The sequence below is a fragment of the Corvus hawaiiensis genome, chromosome 12 (genome assembly GCF_020740725.1).
Source record: "Corvus hawaiiensis isolate bCorHaw1 chromosome 12, bCorHaw1.pri.cur, whole genome shotgun sequence".
Lineage (NCBI taxonomy): Eukaryota > Metazoa > Chordata > Aves > Passeriformes > Corvidae > Corvus > Corvus hawaiiensis.
Genome location: NC_063224.1, coordinates 15,257,501 through 15,276,224, shown reverse-complemented (window position 1 = coordinate 15,276,224; position 18,724 = coordinate 15,257,501). Strand labels below are relative to the sequence as shown.

The 18,724-nt window shown below is 38.0% G+C and overlaps 1 protein-coding gene across 12 annotated transcripts in view; it reads right to left on the bottom strand.

The window, feature by feature from the left end:
* The window catches only part of ZNF536 (zinc finger protein 536), a 344,571-nt gene that overhangs the window by 125,834 nt on the left and 200,013 nt on the right, over positions 1–18,724 (bottom strand). For all 12 annotated transcript variants that reach the window (XM_048316550.1, XM_048316551.1, XM_048316547.1 and 9 more), the window contains one exon: positions 4,624–4,776. In XM_048316550.1, coding sequence (XP_048172507.1) covers positions 4,624–4,776 — 153 coding nt within the window. The remainder of the gene's footprint in view (positions 1–4,623; positions 4,777–18,724) is intronic.

The following is an 18,724-nucleotide window of genomic DNA, read 5'->3' as shown; positions in this document are numbered from 1 at the left end:
TGAATATTTTCCTTTATTTATATCTCATCTGCAATATTTATTTAGTCCTTTTACATGTCTTTACTTAGTTAAAATGCAGAGAGATAAATATGGTTGTTACTTTGCAGGGAAGATTCAGTACATTAATATAAACTGTACACAATTCCCCCAAAGCATATATATACGTTGTAAACCTGAAGACTTTTTACACAGCTGCTTATTGCTAAACAGTGCCTTGTCCAGAAGGGGACAATCTGTGTCTCTAATTGCTGTCACTGAAGCTGAGATTCATTATGTGACTTTCCCATTAAAATGTGAGCATTAATTTGTATAATGAAATATCACCCACTGCAGTGTTCATTAGCCATGCCCTACTGTATACTGCACATTGTTAGCTACCTAGAAACTGTAGTTAATTTCACTAATGGATATTTCCCTACTTAGTGTTTGGTAGGAAATTTATACTGTAACATTACCTCTTAAACTTTTAAGGAAATTTAAATTCAATCAATTATTTTCAACAAAAGTTTGGGATGTCATTAAGACAGGAGAAAAGGCATGCTGTACAATGTTAAGGATGGGAAATCTGGAGGAATCCAGAGAAATGAAAAGTCCTTTTAGTTCATCTTAGAAATGTAAGAATAAAGGATGTTCAATACCAAAATTGTCTCCTCTTGGAGCACACATACCCATTTTCCTTAATTATTCATATTGCTCATCCCACTACAAGCGCCTTCAGAGAATGGCAACAGGCAGTCTTTTTTTAGGAAGGAAATGTGAATTGAATTCATTTAAAACAGCACCATTTTTACTGTATTTCATCAGTTCATCTAAGCATGGTTTAAAATTGGCTAGTCACATTTCCAAGGGAAAATGCAGTAACACTGTAAATGCATATAATACATCTAATATATGCAAGATGTGTGTCACACATATTGTAACATACTCTCAGTCAATGGACACAGCCCTGCCAAGTTTCTTCCTCCTATTCATCTCTTTCTTAGGTTTCTTCTGTTTAACACAATCCAAACCATCTTTCCTTTGCTCGTGCACATTATCCTTTTTTTCATTACTCAAGGGATTTCATTTTTTCTGTCATTCTGGGAATATACCTGAGCAATTAATGACAGCACAAACTCAAACTGGTCTACATCTGCAGTAGCTTCTGAGGGCTAATGCAAGGTACAAGAGGTGCTAGAGCCAATCTGAAACCAGCTCCTATAAAATGTAGGACTGTCCCCTGTCAAAGGTAGAACGTAAGAAATTTTAATTTTTTACACTTAAATGTTTCTGCACAATCCAAATGCCAAGGCATGCAATGTAAAACCCACACCCACTTATTGTGTTTCAAGGGGGTTGAAAGTGCTCAGGAACACAAAGGAGATGCTCAGCCCCCTGAATGAAAGGACCTTAAGTTTCTGCCTCCAGAGTGGCAAAATGACAGCTCTGGAAGCACCTGCATATGGAACTTTATAGGTCTGAGATACTCAGTTTTCCTTTTCACAAAGACTGAGCATCTCCAAGATTTCTGTGTCACAACCCTCCCAGCTGTATTTTATAGCAGGGAGGCCGATTCCCAAAGTGGGCAGGTCCCCCACATCTGCTCTGCACTGCTGTGCAGACACGCCTTGCCCTTGTCCTGCCTCTCCTCCGCAGAGAGTTTGTGTGAGCTGCGGGGGCAGCACAGCCCACCTCGGCTCACCGGGCAGCAGAAAGAGCTCATCTGAGAGGGCATGAAGAATTCTGTCTGTCCTCTCTAAGACCCAAGGCTCGCAAGCATTTTGGCCTGAAAATCCTTCCTCTCTTCATTCGGGGCTGTCCCAGGGAACTGTTTCATCCATCAACTGTTTTTAGAGCAAGAAAGAGCAGAAACTGATTTCATGTAATTATGCCCTTTTCCTCTTATCACATGGGAACAATCAGAAATCATATCTTACTATCTTCCCCTTAAAGCTCTTCCTGCCTGAATATCACTGATTTAGATAAGAAAAATCCTCTACATTTTTGTGTTGGGACAAAACTGAGTGTGCTAAATAAAACTTTGATTTGTTTTTTCTTTCCTTCACAGGCTTGTTATGTGATAGCAAACTACACAGAAACTGGGACTCAGTGTGGAGTAGCTTGCAACCAAGAAATATCCAACAGAAAAAGAAGCAACCCAAGCCACTGGCCAATTCTTCAAAAACAGAGCACAGCTTCCTCCTCTTGTGCAAGATTAAGCTACTTCTCCAGCTTTTTTGGGCCAATTGCCACAGAAGCACCTCCTGGCTGGATCAGGCTTTGGGTCTGGTCTTGGCATGAGTACCAAACCAACCCAGTCGTGTGCCTCCAAACACACAGATGTTCGAAGGAGCCTGACTTCTGCTGAACTGCTTGAGCTCATCTCTAACAAACAGGTGCTGTGAGAACAAGAACAGTAATTGAGTTAATGTAGTGGAGAAATACAGTAAAGTGTTTTTTATCAGCCAGTTATATGATCCAAGCATATAATAAAGACAGAGTGTGACATAAAAGGCAGGAAACTGTCCCTGATAAGTATAAGCTAACCAATATTTGTTTAATAACTGGTATCTATTACATCATTTCCACTTAGAGCAAATCAACTTTTTATTTAATAACTCTAGTAATTTGCCAATTTACATTTTTATATTATTTATTAGGATCATTTCCAATATGTAAAACATTGCTTCACTTAAATGTACTCTTGTCGTTATTTACAAATACTTTGTTCTCAACCTAATGGAAATTGATCTTTACCTATTTTAAAATTATAATTATTTTTAAATATATTGTAAATGTTGTTTCCATAGGTTTTTGGTTTTTTTTTTTTTTTAGATTTTGTTATATTATACAGGGGGTTTTTTTTGTTTTAATTTTCTTTAGTCAGTATTAATATGCAATTTTTATGGAATATTTCCATTGTAATTAATTTACTTTCCATTAGTTCTAAGGCACAAATACCAAATATGTAATCACTGCCATGTTTAACATAAGAACAAAGTGATCACTATATAATAAAACAAAATGCAGAGATGGGTAACCTCATCTTATTATAAAGAATTTTTCTTTGCCTTTCAAATACTAAAAACGTCAAACTCTTTAAACTCCATAGTTACAAGATTATTTTCCAATAAAATAACTACCATTTCTTTACTTTTACTGCATTAGAGAGCACACAAATTGGGTTTTCACTGGGTTTCTTCTTTTTTTTCCTCCCCCGAAAGTTTAACACACAGAGAAGAATACTCCTGCCCTAAATGGTTTGCAATCCAATCAGACAAACTACATTAGGCTGCCAAATTTTAAATTTCAGTGTGGTATACTCCTACTCCACAACGCAAAGAAAGGAGAACAAAAAATACAGTGAACAAACTTTCCCATTTCAACAATGATATTTTTTCCTTTAAATAATTTTAATTTTCAATTTTTCAAAATCAGGCCTCACATTCACAAACCAAACATTAAGTACTCGATCTGTGCAAGCACATAGGAGAAACATGACTGCTGATTTTGGGAAGGGAGGAAACCATTGCTTATCTGGTACTTCAGTCAAATAAAAATGAAAAGTGAAGTTTTTCAAGTAGGAGGTATAACTGGAACGTATTTCTTCATGCAATTATTTTACCTTTCTATTAGGAAAGTAGTAATAAAATTCTGAAATTCAATTAAAATAGTTGAAAAAGAAAATGACTCCACAATTAAGGGGCTCATTATGTCTGTTTCCAAAAAGAAGTATCCCAAATCTCCAGTTTTAAATACTCTCCCAAAGCCTACCATGACAATTAACTCTGGGAAAAAACAGGATCCTATTGACCATATACAGAATTTCAAATGATGTTAACAGGACCTGGGGATTACAACATTTTATGTCAGAATTTAATTATGGATAAAGTCTTCTTAAACACATACTGTGTCTCTACATGAACCTTGACATGCACATATGTACTCTCAAGCAAACAAAATATTATAATTTAAGTGAAGTGGCTAGAAATAACTAGGATTGAGAGCAGTCCTCCCAGTGAGAGACATACCAAAACAAAGTGAGTATCCAGACCAGTAGCAAATCTCTGTAGGGTAAAATGCTGTGATTGTTACTGAAATAAAATATGGGAAATTTTACCATGGTGCAAAGCATGGTAAGTGTTATTACTTACAAGTACTAAGTCGCGTGAGTTCTAGTGGGGAGAAAAAAAGCAGATCCATGAAGCTGATGCATTCATATGAACAGCGAGAGGTTAAAAATGAGCATGCTAAATGGAACAAAAATAGTAACTGAGAAAAACATACAGAATCCCTAAGCAGATGCTAAGAAAGGCCTTTGAAGCAGTTAGTATAACTAAGTCTGAAACCAATAGGCTTATGCCTATTGAAGGACAAGGGTAATTGAAGGAAACAGTGATGAAGCAGGGAAGGAGACAGAAATAACCTCAACTGGGAAAAGATGATTCTATTAAAGTGGTCTTTATCCAACAACACATTCCTTGTGCTTTTATTTAAGACTGTCATACATCTTTCTCAAAAGACTTTCTCCAACTAATAAGTCCAAATCTACAGTGGGAATTAAGGCTCCTAGACACACATTATGTTAACCCCCACACACACACGGCTCATGCCGACAGTGCTCCGCTCACTTGTTCCTCTCACCTGTGTGTATTCTCAAGTGGACCTTTAAGTGGTGGGATGTTCTGAAAGTTTTTCCACAATATGGACAGTCTTTCATGGCAGAACCAAGGCTCCTGTCTCTCAGTAAAGCTGGCTGCTGGACTCCTACAGATCTCCCAGCTTCTTCTCCAATGTCTGCAACACAGAAATGTTCTCACATCACTTCAGCACGTCAGAAGTTGTTCTCACTAAAACTGCTAACACAACACAAAGTTAAACATGTCAATACTACACCTGTCTATTTCATTCTTGAAATCTGACAGAATGCTGACAATTCATGTATTTTCTTGTTATTGTCTTAAATTATTTCATCTTTCCTATCATCATTTTAAGCAGCATATGGTACCTTTATATACTGAATTATACAAGAAAAGAAACAGCTGTGTCAGCAGCTGGTTTGATTTCTTCTTTTGCTTAGTCCCTATTAATTTTTTCCCCAAAAGTTTGAGATGGTTGTTTTGTTGAATCTATTTAATTTATAAGTATTGTGAAAACCTGTAGGCTTTTAGAGGCAAAAAGTTTGCACCGGTGTATTAAAACCTCCTAAAACAACAGAATTGCAGTGACGGGGGGGTCCAACAGCAGCGGCAATGTCTACACACAAAGCTAACCAGCTTCCTCTGCAACATTTCAGCATTGGAATTACAACAGGCAAACTAGAGAGTGACCTAATCATGTGAAAAACAATGAAAAAAATTGGTCAGATGAGGGGGAATTCCATCTCCCTCTCACCCGCTGCTCCTGTGTTTTCTCCTTCAGTGTTCACAGCTACACTTATCCTTTGCATCATAACACAATGGGTGAGACTCCAGGACACCACTTCTCTCTCCTGATATAAAGAAACATTCATTTCAGTCATCTTGAGTGAGCTGCTTTTATCCAAGCAGGCAAAGAACAAAATAACTTACAAAAGACTGACATAAAAATTGCAAAAAATGTAGGGCATTTAAAAAAAATGTCATTATTCAAACCACACAAGACTCATCCATCATCCCTTACATAGAGGGTCATGTAACATCACATATAAGCACCAGTTGATGATTTCATGAAAAACCATGGCAAATGTTGAAACTGTGACCCGGATTGACACTGCTGGCACATCGGGAGCAGGACACATGGGCACAGCATCACACCCCATGCAGAACTGAGCTATCTGGGTTAGATCCAGGTGGGGAGCACAGAGTTAAAACCTGCATGCAGAGTCTTGATTATTTCAACCATAAACTACTGACTAAAAATGTTCTGTCTTTACCCATTTGATATGTAACTAAAGCTGTCAGGAAACATAGTGCAGTTTACACAGCATTGCCTTTTAAATGGAAGTAATGGGACATAAGAAAGACTTAAACATTTGGCTCTAATAAAATCTATTCTCACAGTAGCAGAGACCCAAATACCACATTTCTGGAAAAGGTAACACTAACAAGCATTTCAGTACGTATTATGAAATAGTTCCTCTAAATTTTTTTGCTTAAAGCTGAAAGAAGGGGATGATAGAACTATTAAAATATATATATATATGTGTATATATATATATATAAATGCTTATCTCAGTCATGTATGAAATCAAGCTATTACTACTTTTCAAAAGGCAAATCTGATAGCTTCACATCACATTCTTGTTTAACATTTTCTGACTGTTCTTAGACTGCAAGTTAAGCATAATATTTAAGTTAGAAAGCTAGTAAATGTCATTTTGAATTATCTCCAAGTACATAAAGTTCCATACTACAGGAGTTTATTTTGTCTTTGTGAGTCCAGGAAAACATACATAGGTGTTAGTCTATAATTCCAATACCCCTAAAGAGTTTAGATTTTCTGTTTTTACTCCTCAAAAGTTGTATATAATTATGGCTTAAGCTGCTTTGGGAACAAAAATGAATTCCTGAGTGCAAAAAGATTTTTCTGAAGTGCAAAACACAGAATGCATGATGATAAACTGCAGGATTTTATTTTGGTTTTCAATAAATACTATATGAGCATTATAGATAAATATATAGATAAAGTTAACAAGCCACTCAGGAGGAATTTACTGAATAAGTCTACTAGTTATGTTTTGCTATATGTCACTCTAAATGATGGCCTGTTATCCATTTGCCTTTTATCTTTCTATCTAGAGTATGTGTGGCCCAATAAAAAAGAATAAATTTGTAAGATGAACAGCTCTCTTTGCAGATTTAAGAGTCTAATTTTCACTTTACACAAAATTGAACTTTTTCAAGGGACCAAGATGATGGAGTTTACCCTAGCACTAATCCCTCTGAAAAAGCAAACTGAAAACAACAATGAAGCAAAGAAAGACGTGGGTGGTCTGAAGAGTTCTCTTTTAGATTTAAGTAGACATACAGTAGATAGCTCCAAAGGCTTTACTCCAACAGGGGCCTTACCTTGAAGAATTTTTCTTCCCACAGTGAAAGCGTTCCTAAGACTTTAAAGCTGGGCTGAGGGGTTTTCTTTTGAATTCCTCTGCCTACAAAGCCCACCGAAGCGCTGGAGGCCATCACTACCTGAATGAGCAGCTTTACATCTAAGTTCTTTTATTTCAAACAATGAAAAGATATGTTCAAGGCTGCCGACTCTCCCCACCAAATGCTAACCCAGCTTCTTATTAGGGCCCCACTTGGGCACATTGTACCTCTTTATCAAGGCACTTAAGTTTAAAATGTGCTCAGCTTTAAAATGTGTTTAAGTCTCACTGACTGCTACCAAGTCTCTCTGCTACTGAGTCTCTCAAAAGTGATCTGTGGAAAATGAAGGATGAAAAAATAAGAGACCAGCAAGAAAAAAGTTAAGAAGCAACTGGTGAATACAGGACTATGCCAACATCACAATATGTGGGGAATGGAAATCCTCAGCTCTACAAATAATCATGTATTCTACACCTCTGATGTCCCCTTCTCCTGTTATTGAAAGCCCCTTCACAAGCAGAAACTCTCAGCTCTGTTAAAGTGTGCAAAAAATGTAGCAAAAAGTAGTTTTACAGATCTGCAGAACTAGGATTGGCCTCCACAAATTAACTGATGATTTACTCAGGATTTGAGCTATGGTTTTGGGAGCTTCTCAATTCTGAGGATAAAAGATCAGGAAGGAAAGAGAACAGTTACTTATCTTACAGCCATTGCGGTTCCCTGAGTTATGTCGTCTATATGATGTGCACTTGATGCACGTGGGATTGCACTGCTTTTTTTACTATCCACTTCCATTATAAGCAGGTCAGCATCCTGAATATCTTCCTGCCCATCCCAACCTTTCCTGATTCAAGTGCAGGAAATAAGAGAATAAATTATGATGTAGATGTACATACTAGATGTAAGACTTCTGAGCCTTGCCTCTCAACTCACTCTTGCTGAGCTTTCCTTTCACTTTAAAAGTGTCTGTTCACAGCAAAAGCCAGGGACAGAAATGGAAAAAGCAACATTCAGTTCTGTATATGAAACTGGTCTTTGTGCCAGTCTAAGGGCAAGGAACAGCTGTGAGTCCCCCGCTGCTCCGTGTGCTGTACCTGCTGGGCAGGCAGATAGTGCTCCCTGACACAGGACACGGAGGAACTCAGACACAAAGCAGCTTCTGGAGAGGTATGATGGGGACATCTCTTTCAAGCCATGCCTCAGCTGCACTTAATAACTGACTGTGCGCATGTTCTCATGGGCCAAACGCAAGGAAAGAAAGTTCACTACAACATCCATATCAGAAGGTGGCAATTAACTGCATAACCAAAGAGCCAATCTGGCCAAAATGTGAGAAAATCTGTTTGCCATGCTGACTGAAATAAAAATTAACCAATCCATAAGATCAGTATTTGAGGGATTGCCCTTTTTCAGACAGATGCCCAGTTCTCAGGAGAGGAGGGCCTAAAAGCCACCACTCCTCATCTAGCAGGGTGATCAGGTTGGTTCCACATCACTGCCACAGGCAAAAAGGAAGTTTCCACAGAAACAGATAATACCAACAAACAGTTTTGGAGCCAGGAGCACTTTTACAGTAGAAGGTTAAAAGAAAGTGAGAAAGACACCAGTGAATCCTTTTTTACAGTCGATATCTTACCACTGGTTATCAGAAATGGTCTACCCAGAAATGAGCCATGGCCACAGGCAGCAGTGCCCTCAGCACACAGATACAGATGTCACAGGGGAGAAATGCCAACTTCAGTGGATATTGCCAGAAAAGAGAAGACAAGCTCAGGTGGACAGTGAATCTGTGTACTCAAAGCAGAAGCTATCTAGGCAGTCATATGAAGAGCAAAAGGAAAAAAAATTCTTCAACATTTCCATATATGTTCTGTATGACTGGTCCACCTGTCTGGGATGAGCCTACAAACATGATTAGAAAACCGTTTTCACTTGTTTAGGCAGCTGAACTGACTTCAGTCATGTTAGCAGCCAAATTCTGAAAGGAACATCTACATACATGTTCCATAAATTTCACCAGAGTATTTATTTGCTGTGTGTATGGGAAAGTGCAGGGATTCACAAAGAGGTGCTTTCATGTTCAAAGGAGCTAAATTGCAGCCCTCAGGAAGACTAAATCATCAGTGAAGTCAGTTGGAATTTGTCGACACAAGGTTTGCCAAATTAGCCAAAAACAGGCAATCACATGGAAAAGGTAATCAACTCACAAAATAGGTAATCAGACTTACAAGTATGTGTTTGCTCTTGCACAATTTTCGACACTGTTAAAGAACCCTTTGAAAATGTGGCCTTTAAAGAAGCCTTTAAAGCCACACACAATCCCAGGTTTTCGTATATTTCCGAAATTCAAAATATCTGCAGTTCTTCAGAACGGCCCATAAAAGTTAATGAAACATGGTGCATTGAGAAGTGGTAGTGACCACAGGTATTTTTGATTACCTATAAACCACCCAGATTAGCCCATTCTGTGGCAGGAAATCTAATGTCAAGAAAGGAGTTAGAATATATTCAGTGTGTTAAACCTGTCACTGCTGTCACCTTTGTGCAAGTATGCCTGGACTCAACCACCTCATTCCCTGCGAAGCAGCACAGGATATGCCACGTTTCTGGGAAAACATGCTTTACCTTTCTTGCCTATTCCTAAGAGAAAGCTTTAATAATACTGAAAGTAGTGGAAAATAGGGACATAATTAGGGATATAATTAATCATATTTTTCTTGCTACCTGAAGTAGCTTCAATTAGTATCACCCGATGTAAATGAGAACAGAATTTGGCCCTGTGCTCACAACTTGAAATTAGAACCCTATTAATGGATGTCACTACACTTTTTACTAGTGAAGTTCATGGCTTAAAATGAAGGTTTCTAATATTACTAAATATTACAGTTATATTTTAGGCCTCCAGAAAGAGTTACTAATGTCTTAGGTCAGGAACAACTTGCTGTCTCTATTGTTTCATCAAGGATTTAGGTTTTATAATGACCATATATGGTAATCTTAAACTGTTACTATGGATTGGCAGAGAATTTGTTTAAACACAGAGCTATTTTAGAAGAGAATTGGAAAGCAGGCCTACTAGTGAGAAAGCAGCATTCACATTGTTTGTATTATTAGAAATAAAAATTATACAAAGGTTCCACTGGTAAATAGAAAGATACCACATCTGACATGAAAATTCCCTCTTAGCCCTCAGAACCACACAGACAAACAGGCACAAACTGCCCTGCCTCTGCTAACAAATAGTCACTGGCAGAGTTCAACTTAAAGTACAGTCTAAATCAAACTGAAGTAAGATGCCCAGAACCATTTGTGTGGCAAGACTTGCTGCTTGAGAAGTGGGCAAATGGCAGTCACAGCCAACTCCTCAGGCTGCAGGGAAGTAGCTGGGTGTTATTTCGAGCTCAGTAGGAAGGGAGCCAAAATATTCTCAGCAACTTCTTAGTAACTGGTGATGTGGTGGCTGCACACACACCTTGAGTCCACTCCTGGAACACAACATACTTGAAGATTGGTGATTTTCACACCCCATGGGTTCAAAACACTTTGCATGGCAATACTGTATGTATGCAGTGCTGGTTATAACTTAATGCTTTTCATCGTGGTACTCTGAGACACATTCAAGAGTCTGTATATACAACACAGAGAGACATTAATAGAACACTTAAACAAAATTAAGATTTTGTTAATCACAAAATGTTTCTTATCCTCTTCTTTTCATTTCAATCAAATTCCCTACAGAGGATTTTTTTTTGGAGTTCTTAGCAGTCTTACTTTTCAAATTTTTCTATAATTTTAAAACCTTTTAAGATAATCAGAGATCAAACACAGTTTCTGAGTACATCATTTTAGCTGCTTCATTTCTTTGAAGAACCGTGTGACCAAAAGACATAGAAACTCAGATTTAGCACTTAAAACATGGTGTTGTTTACTTGCCATTGTAAACTGAGCTGACAGAGCTCAGTTTTGACCGAAAATTGAGCATGGTGGAAAAATAATATTTTTTGAGATAATATTTTTTGTGTGAGACCTTTTTAACTGGTTTGTTGTTTTTGGTTTGTTTTGGTTTTTTTTTTTTAAGAAGACATCTTAAGCACCTTACAATATCTTTCATTTAACAGTTGGCAGAAAGAAACTCCCAGATGAACATTGGCCTGTGTCTTTCTCTTTAACCAGCTGAGTGATCCAAGCTTTTAATAAAGCTGTTCCAATTATTGTAAAAGTCATCTAGTACCTTATAGCCACAAATATTGACAGTTTATTGCACAACGCATTCATGACATTTGAAGGTCACATCATACATAATACATACACTTTTATAAAAGTGTCTGGAACAAAGAGATACATGATCAGCAATTACATCTTACCATTTGAGGGTATGATTTTATACTTATTGAAAATGAAACACTATAAGAAATGCAAATTGTTAATAAAACACAAAATAGTTCATTTTCTGTATTTATTGTTTTATTAATCAGCAATACCAAGTTCAATTGTAGAAAATCAATGGAATGCCATTCATGCCCCAAGAAGATTACAGTTAAATATCATTATCCTGCAAACCATCACACATATTCTTAGCTCAGCATGAGAAGAAAGTAAGGTTCAAACTTTAATCTCACTACTGTACACCTCTCCAGCCCTACTGAGCTCAGTGTAACCTCAACACTTACATTTGGACTTCGTCATATTATTAAAATATTAGTTTTGATAAAATTGAATCAAAATAAAACTGAAAAGAGTGCTGAAAAAGGTTTTTTCTTTTAAATATATGCACATGCAGGCATATCAAACTTCTTCATCCAGTGCTTCCAACTCTTAAGGCCATTATAAAAATCCCATGCACATGCACAAACAGTGTAATTAAAAGGTATAATTTGCAAAATTTATGCAGTCAGATCTGTGCACAGTCCTTCAATGAGTTCAATGAACATCAGAAATACACAGAGCTTAGTCATGGAGTGCTTGTTTTTGGTTAAAGAGTTTTCACTTTTTTGATGTCACTACTAGCTCCTGGAACCTCTAGCTACCTAATGAGAGCAGAGCTAGAGACAAGTGACCATGGATCACTACACTGTTCCCCACTACATTATTGCCCCTAACACCATTTTTGGCAGTTTGTTTCAAAATCACAGAATGCCAAACTTCTTTCTGAAGCTCTTAACACATGCAAAACTCTTCCACCATCCAACCCTTTCACTGGTTTTTCAGATCTGCCACTCCAGAATCATGACTTTGAAATCCCACTTCCTTAATTTGACTGTATAGATGAAAGCACTTCTGATCCCAAATCACCTAGTTTGCTAGATGAGGTTCACGAAATTCCACTAGACTTGTGTAATCTCTCCACAGGAAAAGCAGTGGCCTTAGAAGTGAATGTGCTTTGCCGTTTATCAGAATGTCATTTATCTAGCTTGTGCTAGTTTTTGCTTTCTTCAGAAGAGCACATCTGGGCTGCCAGGACACCCTATTGTGCTCCTCTGTCCATAACGTTTGTCTTCACAAGCAAAGCAGATACTTACCTTTTGGACCTGCAAAGCTGGGCTTTAAATACATATTCATGGATCTTTCCTTGCTATTTTGCCAATGGTCTTTGCCATCTATCCTCAAAATTTCCTTTGGTGTCCAATTATAGTTCTGATAGCAAGGTTATTTCCCAAACCTTTCATATGACATACTTTATATGATTTTCCCCTCCCTTTCTTAAAACAATCTTAGAATATTCTGGAGTTTTAGTGTGCACAGCAGCCTGTGATTTTCAGCAGTTTTCTTACCCAAACCCTTGACTCATCTGGATTAGCTTTGATCCTGTCACCTAAATTTGAAATGGGCACATGATTACTGACCAGAGAGAACAAAGTCTTTCCAAACTTCATACAGATTGTATACTGCTTTTGGACAAAATTCCAGTGGGGAATCTAAGCAGAGAGGCTATCCAACTGGACCATCTTTTGGATTTGTATGTGTTATTTGTAGGCAGGTGTTCAGGTACCAGATGGCCTTAAAACCCATACTACTCAGGTTATAGCAGCTTCTACAAGCTGTCTGCATCATATTCCCATCTCTGAGATTTGCAGAGTGGCTACGTGGAGCTTGATAAACACTTTTACCTAGCATTGCTCTCCTGATGCCAAGGCTAGATCAGATATCCAATTTGGGAGAGTTGCCTTACAGTCCCTCTTTAATTAAGTACTCCTGATCTCCCACTCCTGGGATGGATTGCTACTGCTGATTAAGCTCCAGAAGTAAGGATCTGTGGAGGCAATTTCATGAGGGAGAAAATGAAGTTGCTAGCTAATCAACTAAAATAACCATTAACTGGACTTCTGTGAATGAATAGATTACCTTCTTCTTGCTTCCATACCTACCCTGTTTCTTCCACGTTAGCAACTCTACAACCCTACAAACCAGAGCGGTAAGGTGTGCTTCACCATAACCTCTGTCTTGCTCCTAAAACACATGTGGGACAAACAGAACCACTTGGCACAGTGTACAGGCTACACTATGAAGCAAACCCAAGATGGTGTCAGCAAACCACAGGAAAGATGACGAACCTGGGTGGAACAGAGCTCTGTTGAATCTGTTTTCTCTAGGTTCTTCTCATGTGCCCAATAATGCAGCCCCTGAGACTCTAAAAACTACAAATTAACACCCATCTCCATGTAGTTTTCTAAATCCATTAATATTTTTTAAAATCTTTTGAGTGCTTGTATAATATGTAGAAATATTTATTAATTATACTTGCCAAGTTTCAACCTCAGTTGCTGGGTTTAAAAAAATCAAAAAAACAAATATTTTTTTCAAATGAGAACCACAGATCTGCCTTCATTATAAGTAGCTCTCAGGGCATCAGGTATCATGGGGTAAGTTCTTGCATACTATTGTTTAAGAAAACCCTTTTTCATTATTATTATCTTATCACAGAGTGGAAAAATCAGCACAAAAGTGCCAGTAGCAGGTCATCAGATTTTATAAAAATTCATTCTACAAAAGAAAAGCATAAATTATTTAAAATGTCACAAGAATTCTTTCTGTAGACGCAAGAAAAAAAAACAACCAAAAAACAAAAGAATCAGGCATGTAAAAAGAACTGTACAGGTAGCTAAATTACTGATTTCCCCCTCAACAAAATGAGAAAGAATTAAAGACTCTCATTCCGTTTACAGATTACTGATTAGAGAGGTGCTGACAGAGTCTCTAAAGAGTGAATAATGTCATGGTGTTTGTTACAACATTTGGACTACGATATGAGAGACTTTTCCAGTATCTGTATTTTCTTACTTTTAACTTTCCAGTGCTCCTTTCAAACTAAATGACCCCTTTGAGCTAATACAAATACTTTTGTAAATAATTTTTCTCCCATTTAACTTCTTTGGTACAAGCCACTTGAGTATAAATTCCAACTTGTTTATCTATCTCACAAAAAAAGAAAAGAGCTGTATTTGAAGAAATACTTACAAGCAACTCTAAACTGCTGAATCTACTTTACTAGCACCCTTTTTCTATAAATAAAATATGTTAAATACATGAGTTTTGCTGTAATGGAAAAATATTGATTAAATTCATTACATTGAATCTTGAGAAAGAATCCTTTAACTCTTTGGTATAAGTTTTTTCCTCATTGCTTTAACAGTGTACTGTGAGAATACTGAGAACATGATATTATCTGAATGGACTCATTAATTGTTTTATACTAATGTATCTCAAAAAGTACATTACTAAGTCAACTCATATCCATGTTTTGTAAAATAGCCTTAATGTACACGGATACCATAGCGTGCTATTTGTGGGCTATAAAAATTCTGAAATGCTGCCTATGGAGCTGATATATCAATAATCCAGTTTTCCTTTTCTACTATGAAAATATAAATTTTTTTCATCTGAACTACTCTGGTTAAAAAAAAAAAAAAAGAAAAAAATACTATTTTGAATGCTGTCCTCTGATTTAGCTGAGCTTGTGGCAATAACTGGTTTAGGCATAGGCTTCAGTATGCTGGAATGATCCTGAAACTAATTTTGCATGTGTTGGAGTTGGACTGTGGCCACGCACGTCAGTATGCTGGAACAGAGTTATCTAAATCCTGAGCCTTATTTTACATGTGCTGGTGTTGGACTGTGGCCCTGCAATCTTTTAGGTCTCCATCTGTAGCTATCAAAGCCAGGGTGTGCCCAGCCACTCGCTACTGCTCACTGCTTTCCTTCCACAGAAAATCTCCGGGTTCACAACCACCCTCCCCACACACTGGGGTGACTGGGAGCTCTTCAGAGTCCTGGCAGGTCTCATCAACCTTTCTCTAAAGCCTCTTTGCTGCCATGACCAGCCTTTCGCAGTGCAGCTCACTAGGGTCCTAGGTGGTGATCAAGTCCCACATCAGTGATGAGAAATACCAACCTCTTGGACAGCTGTTCCCTCAGATTCAGCATGTTAATTCCTTTCCAATACCAGCTAAAACAGCCCACTCCTTTTTAAGCAAACTATGGAGACCACAGTCCCACGACTGATGGAACACCCTTCTGAGTTTCCCAGCCTGAATGTTCTCCCTGCAGTCATCAGCCAAAGGAATTTGAAGTCCAGAAAGTCTAGTCCAAAAGCTGGTGATTGTTTACTTCTGGAGAAGTGGACAAGAAAAGATCAGGCACTCAGAGGCCACAATACAAGAAACACTGGCTGTGCACCAACCTGGAACACCAACACAGAGGCGGTGATGGGGACTGAGCAAAGCAAAGTCACTGTACAAGATCCTTATCACCCCAAGGTGAACTGGTAACCTCCAGGGACATACAGGCTGATGGTAACAACGTACAAAGTTTTTGTGAGCCTTCTTCCACTTACTTACAGTTCCTCCACATTAATCCACCAATAAATACATATTTTAACCCATCAGGAGCGCCTATAAAATTAGGAGATGATCCAGACTGGCTTGATTTGGAAACACATTTCCCTACCAGAAATTCAGTCTCTATGGAGCCTAGCAACCTGAGGAAACAACTTCACACTAAGGTCAAAATTAGACATCTGAATGAAGATCAGGCATTCTTCTCTGGCTGGACAGACACAAGTTATCTTACTGTCTGCCTCAGACACAGAGAAAGACTTATTTTAGAAGAAGAAGAGTTGTTCTATCTCTTAACTTATTAGCAATGCACTTTCTTCAAATTCCAACAGCAAAAGAAATTCAAAACCCAGGTAGTCTGCATGCACGGAAGCACCTTTTGTTTAATAAATAATTCAACCATGTATTCCTTTTTAATTTAAAAACGGTCTGACTGAACAGTCAACAGAGTGAACTAAAGTTGGCAAAATACAGTGCTGAAAAATTAAAAAGTGTATTCAAGGCCGTATTCATTTGCTTCACTTCTCATATACTGAAGAGACAGGCTGTGCTGAAGTTCTAGCTTTTTTCTTTTTCTTTTAAATTATACACATACAGTCACATGATGCTCACTTGCCTTTGAAAGCTGCCTTGCCCTGGAATTAGTCTTTCTCTCTTTCTGTTACTAGTACAGCAGCTGCTGCTCCTCTACCTCATGAACATCATCAGAAATTCAGCCAAAATGTTCTCATGAGCTCCTCTGCCATGCCTGTGAGGGCCAGACTTAAACTATCGACCATCTTGGAAAACAGAAATGCTGTAAAACACTCTGGAAATATTCAGGTCGTCATCAGATTGATGGCCCCATATATCAAGAAGTCTATAGTGAGGTACAGGAAACACATCTGGCAGCAAAAATCTGCAGATAAAGATGCACTGAAATCCATCCCAGGACTGAGTTTGTAACATGCTATTGCAAATGCATACAGATACTTGGGATCAGTCAAGTGCATTTGGTACTGACGTACTCTCTTGAAGACAGCCAAAGGCATATAGCACTATCTTAAATATGAATTCACAGGCTCACTTTCTGTAAAATAAAATTCTTAGCAGTAAGCAGCCAAGGATAACACCAAGAATAAGAAAGAAAAAAGCTAATAGAGTCAACCCTTCTGATCTGGATCACAGCCTTCTCTTCCACAGTTTCAAAGAATTTCTTGAATCTTGGAGCAGACAGAAAGGAAAGAGTAATTCTGTGGTGAAACCTCCTTATTTCTGGAGATGAATCTGTTCCCCCACACATCCCAAAGCAGCAGCAGGTACTTAATGGCTTCCTAACACAGCACAGCCTTTAAGTCTCTGCTCTGCTGAGTGTTTGGTTCCCATCACTTTGAATGCCTTTCCCGTGTTTTTCATCATTTTTGATCAGCACCTTCTGGAGCACTGACCACTCTGTAACCATCAACCAACATGAAATTCCCAGGCTGTTAATGCTCATGTGACATTAAATGCTGACACAAGGAAATCTTATCTCAGAGAAGTCAGATATGCAGGAAAGAAGATCTTTACTGGGAAAGAGTAGGGGAAACCTTACTCTTACAAAGTAACATTGTCTTTATAGAAAATGACTTGGCAATAACATCTTTCAAAGTGGGCATATTTATTTAAAACTCATTCTAGACCCTCTGGATGACAGAAATGCTTCATATTTAAGAGATAGAAATTTCACAAGTGCATCTTGACTATTACACATCTTATGGAAGAAGAGCAGGCTTTTTTCAGATTTTCACTATTCTGAACAGTAGTAAAATTTCCTGCAATATATAGGATGAAAACAGCAACCAGATCATATAAATTTGTACCAATAGGGAACTTTCAACATCTTGAATTTCTCTGACAAAACTGCCTATGAATGATATGTACAAAATATATCTCTGAATCTGACAAAATATGAACAAATGCATAAATACAGAGATTTAGACCCAAACTCCTCCCCTGCAAGTCAGAGAATCTTCAGATTCTAATTTTGGTCAATTACTGGTTTACACTGAGATGCTCTGCAATAAGTACCATGTCAGAGAACAGACTGATTTAAACCCTGAGAATACAGGCTCCTGCATTTGTGGAGACACGTTTCCATGCTTTTTTAGGATGGCAGTAGTGGGAGCCCCTCCAATAGCCTGGCAAGCCCACACAGAATTTGGTACATAACAAACTGGCTTGCAACCGATTACATTTGAAAGCTGTCTACAGTGGGACTGGCCAACCTAACAAAGTCATGCATGGGGTTGAGGAAAGGTGAATGGCAGCATAAACTGGTCAAATGAAACTTAAATAATTTCAACAGTTTTAGTAGCACTGGTTCTTTTATGGCTACAAATTCACAGAGAGCTGCGCAGTCATAAGGGTCATAGGTATTTGTTTCAAAAGAGAGATTCTGCTGACTACTGGGCAGTAGAGCTTGCTGATAGATGCTGAAATATTATAATAAAGGGTGGACAAACAAACAGTAACTCCTTATTGCTGCCATTTTTTTTGTTGTAAAACTCCAGGAGAGTAGAACTGTGTATTTAAAACAAATGATGGGAAGATGCTACTTCAGAAAGGCAGCTCAGATACCAGACAGGACACTGATGAGTGTTGCTGATCAGCAGAACTGATTCCAGAAATAATTGCTGGATAGTCCATCATCTGCAGTACTGCTCCAGTGAGTGCTGTTCACCAAACAGCAACATCCTTCCTTTGTGTTCTAGGGTTCCTTTCAATTAATATTTGTTTTAGTTATGTTGAATCACTGCTCATCTACTAAGATATTATTTGATTAAAAAAAAAAAAATCCTTTCTTCTTGGTTACATTTTCACACA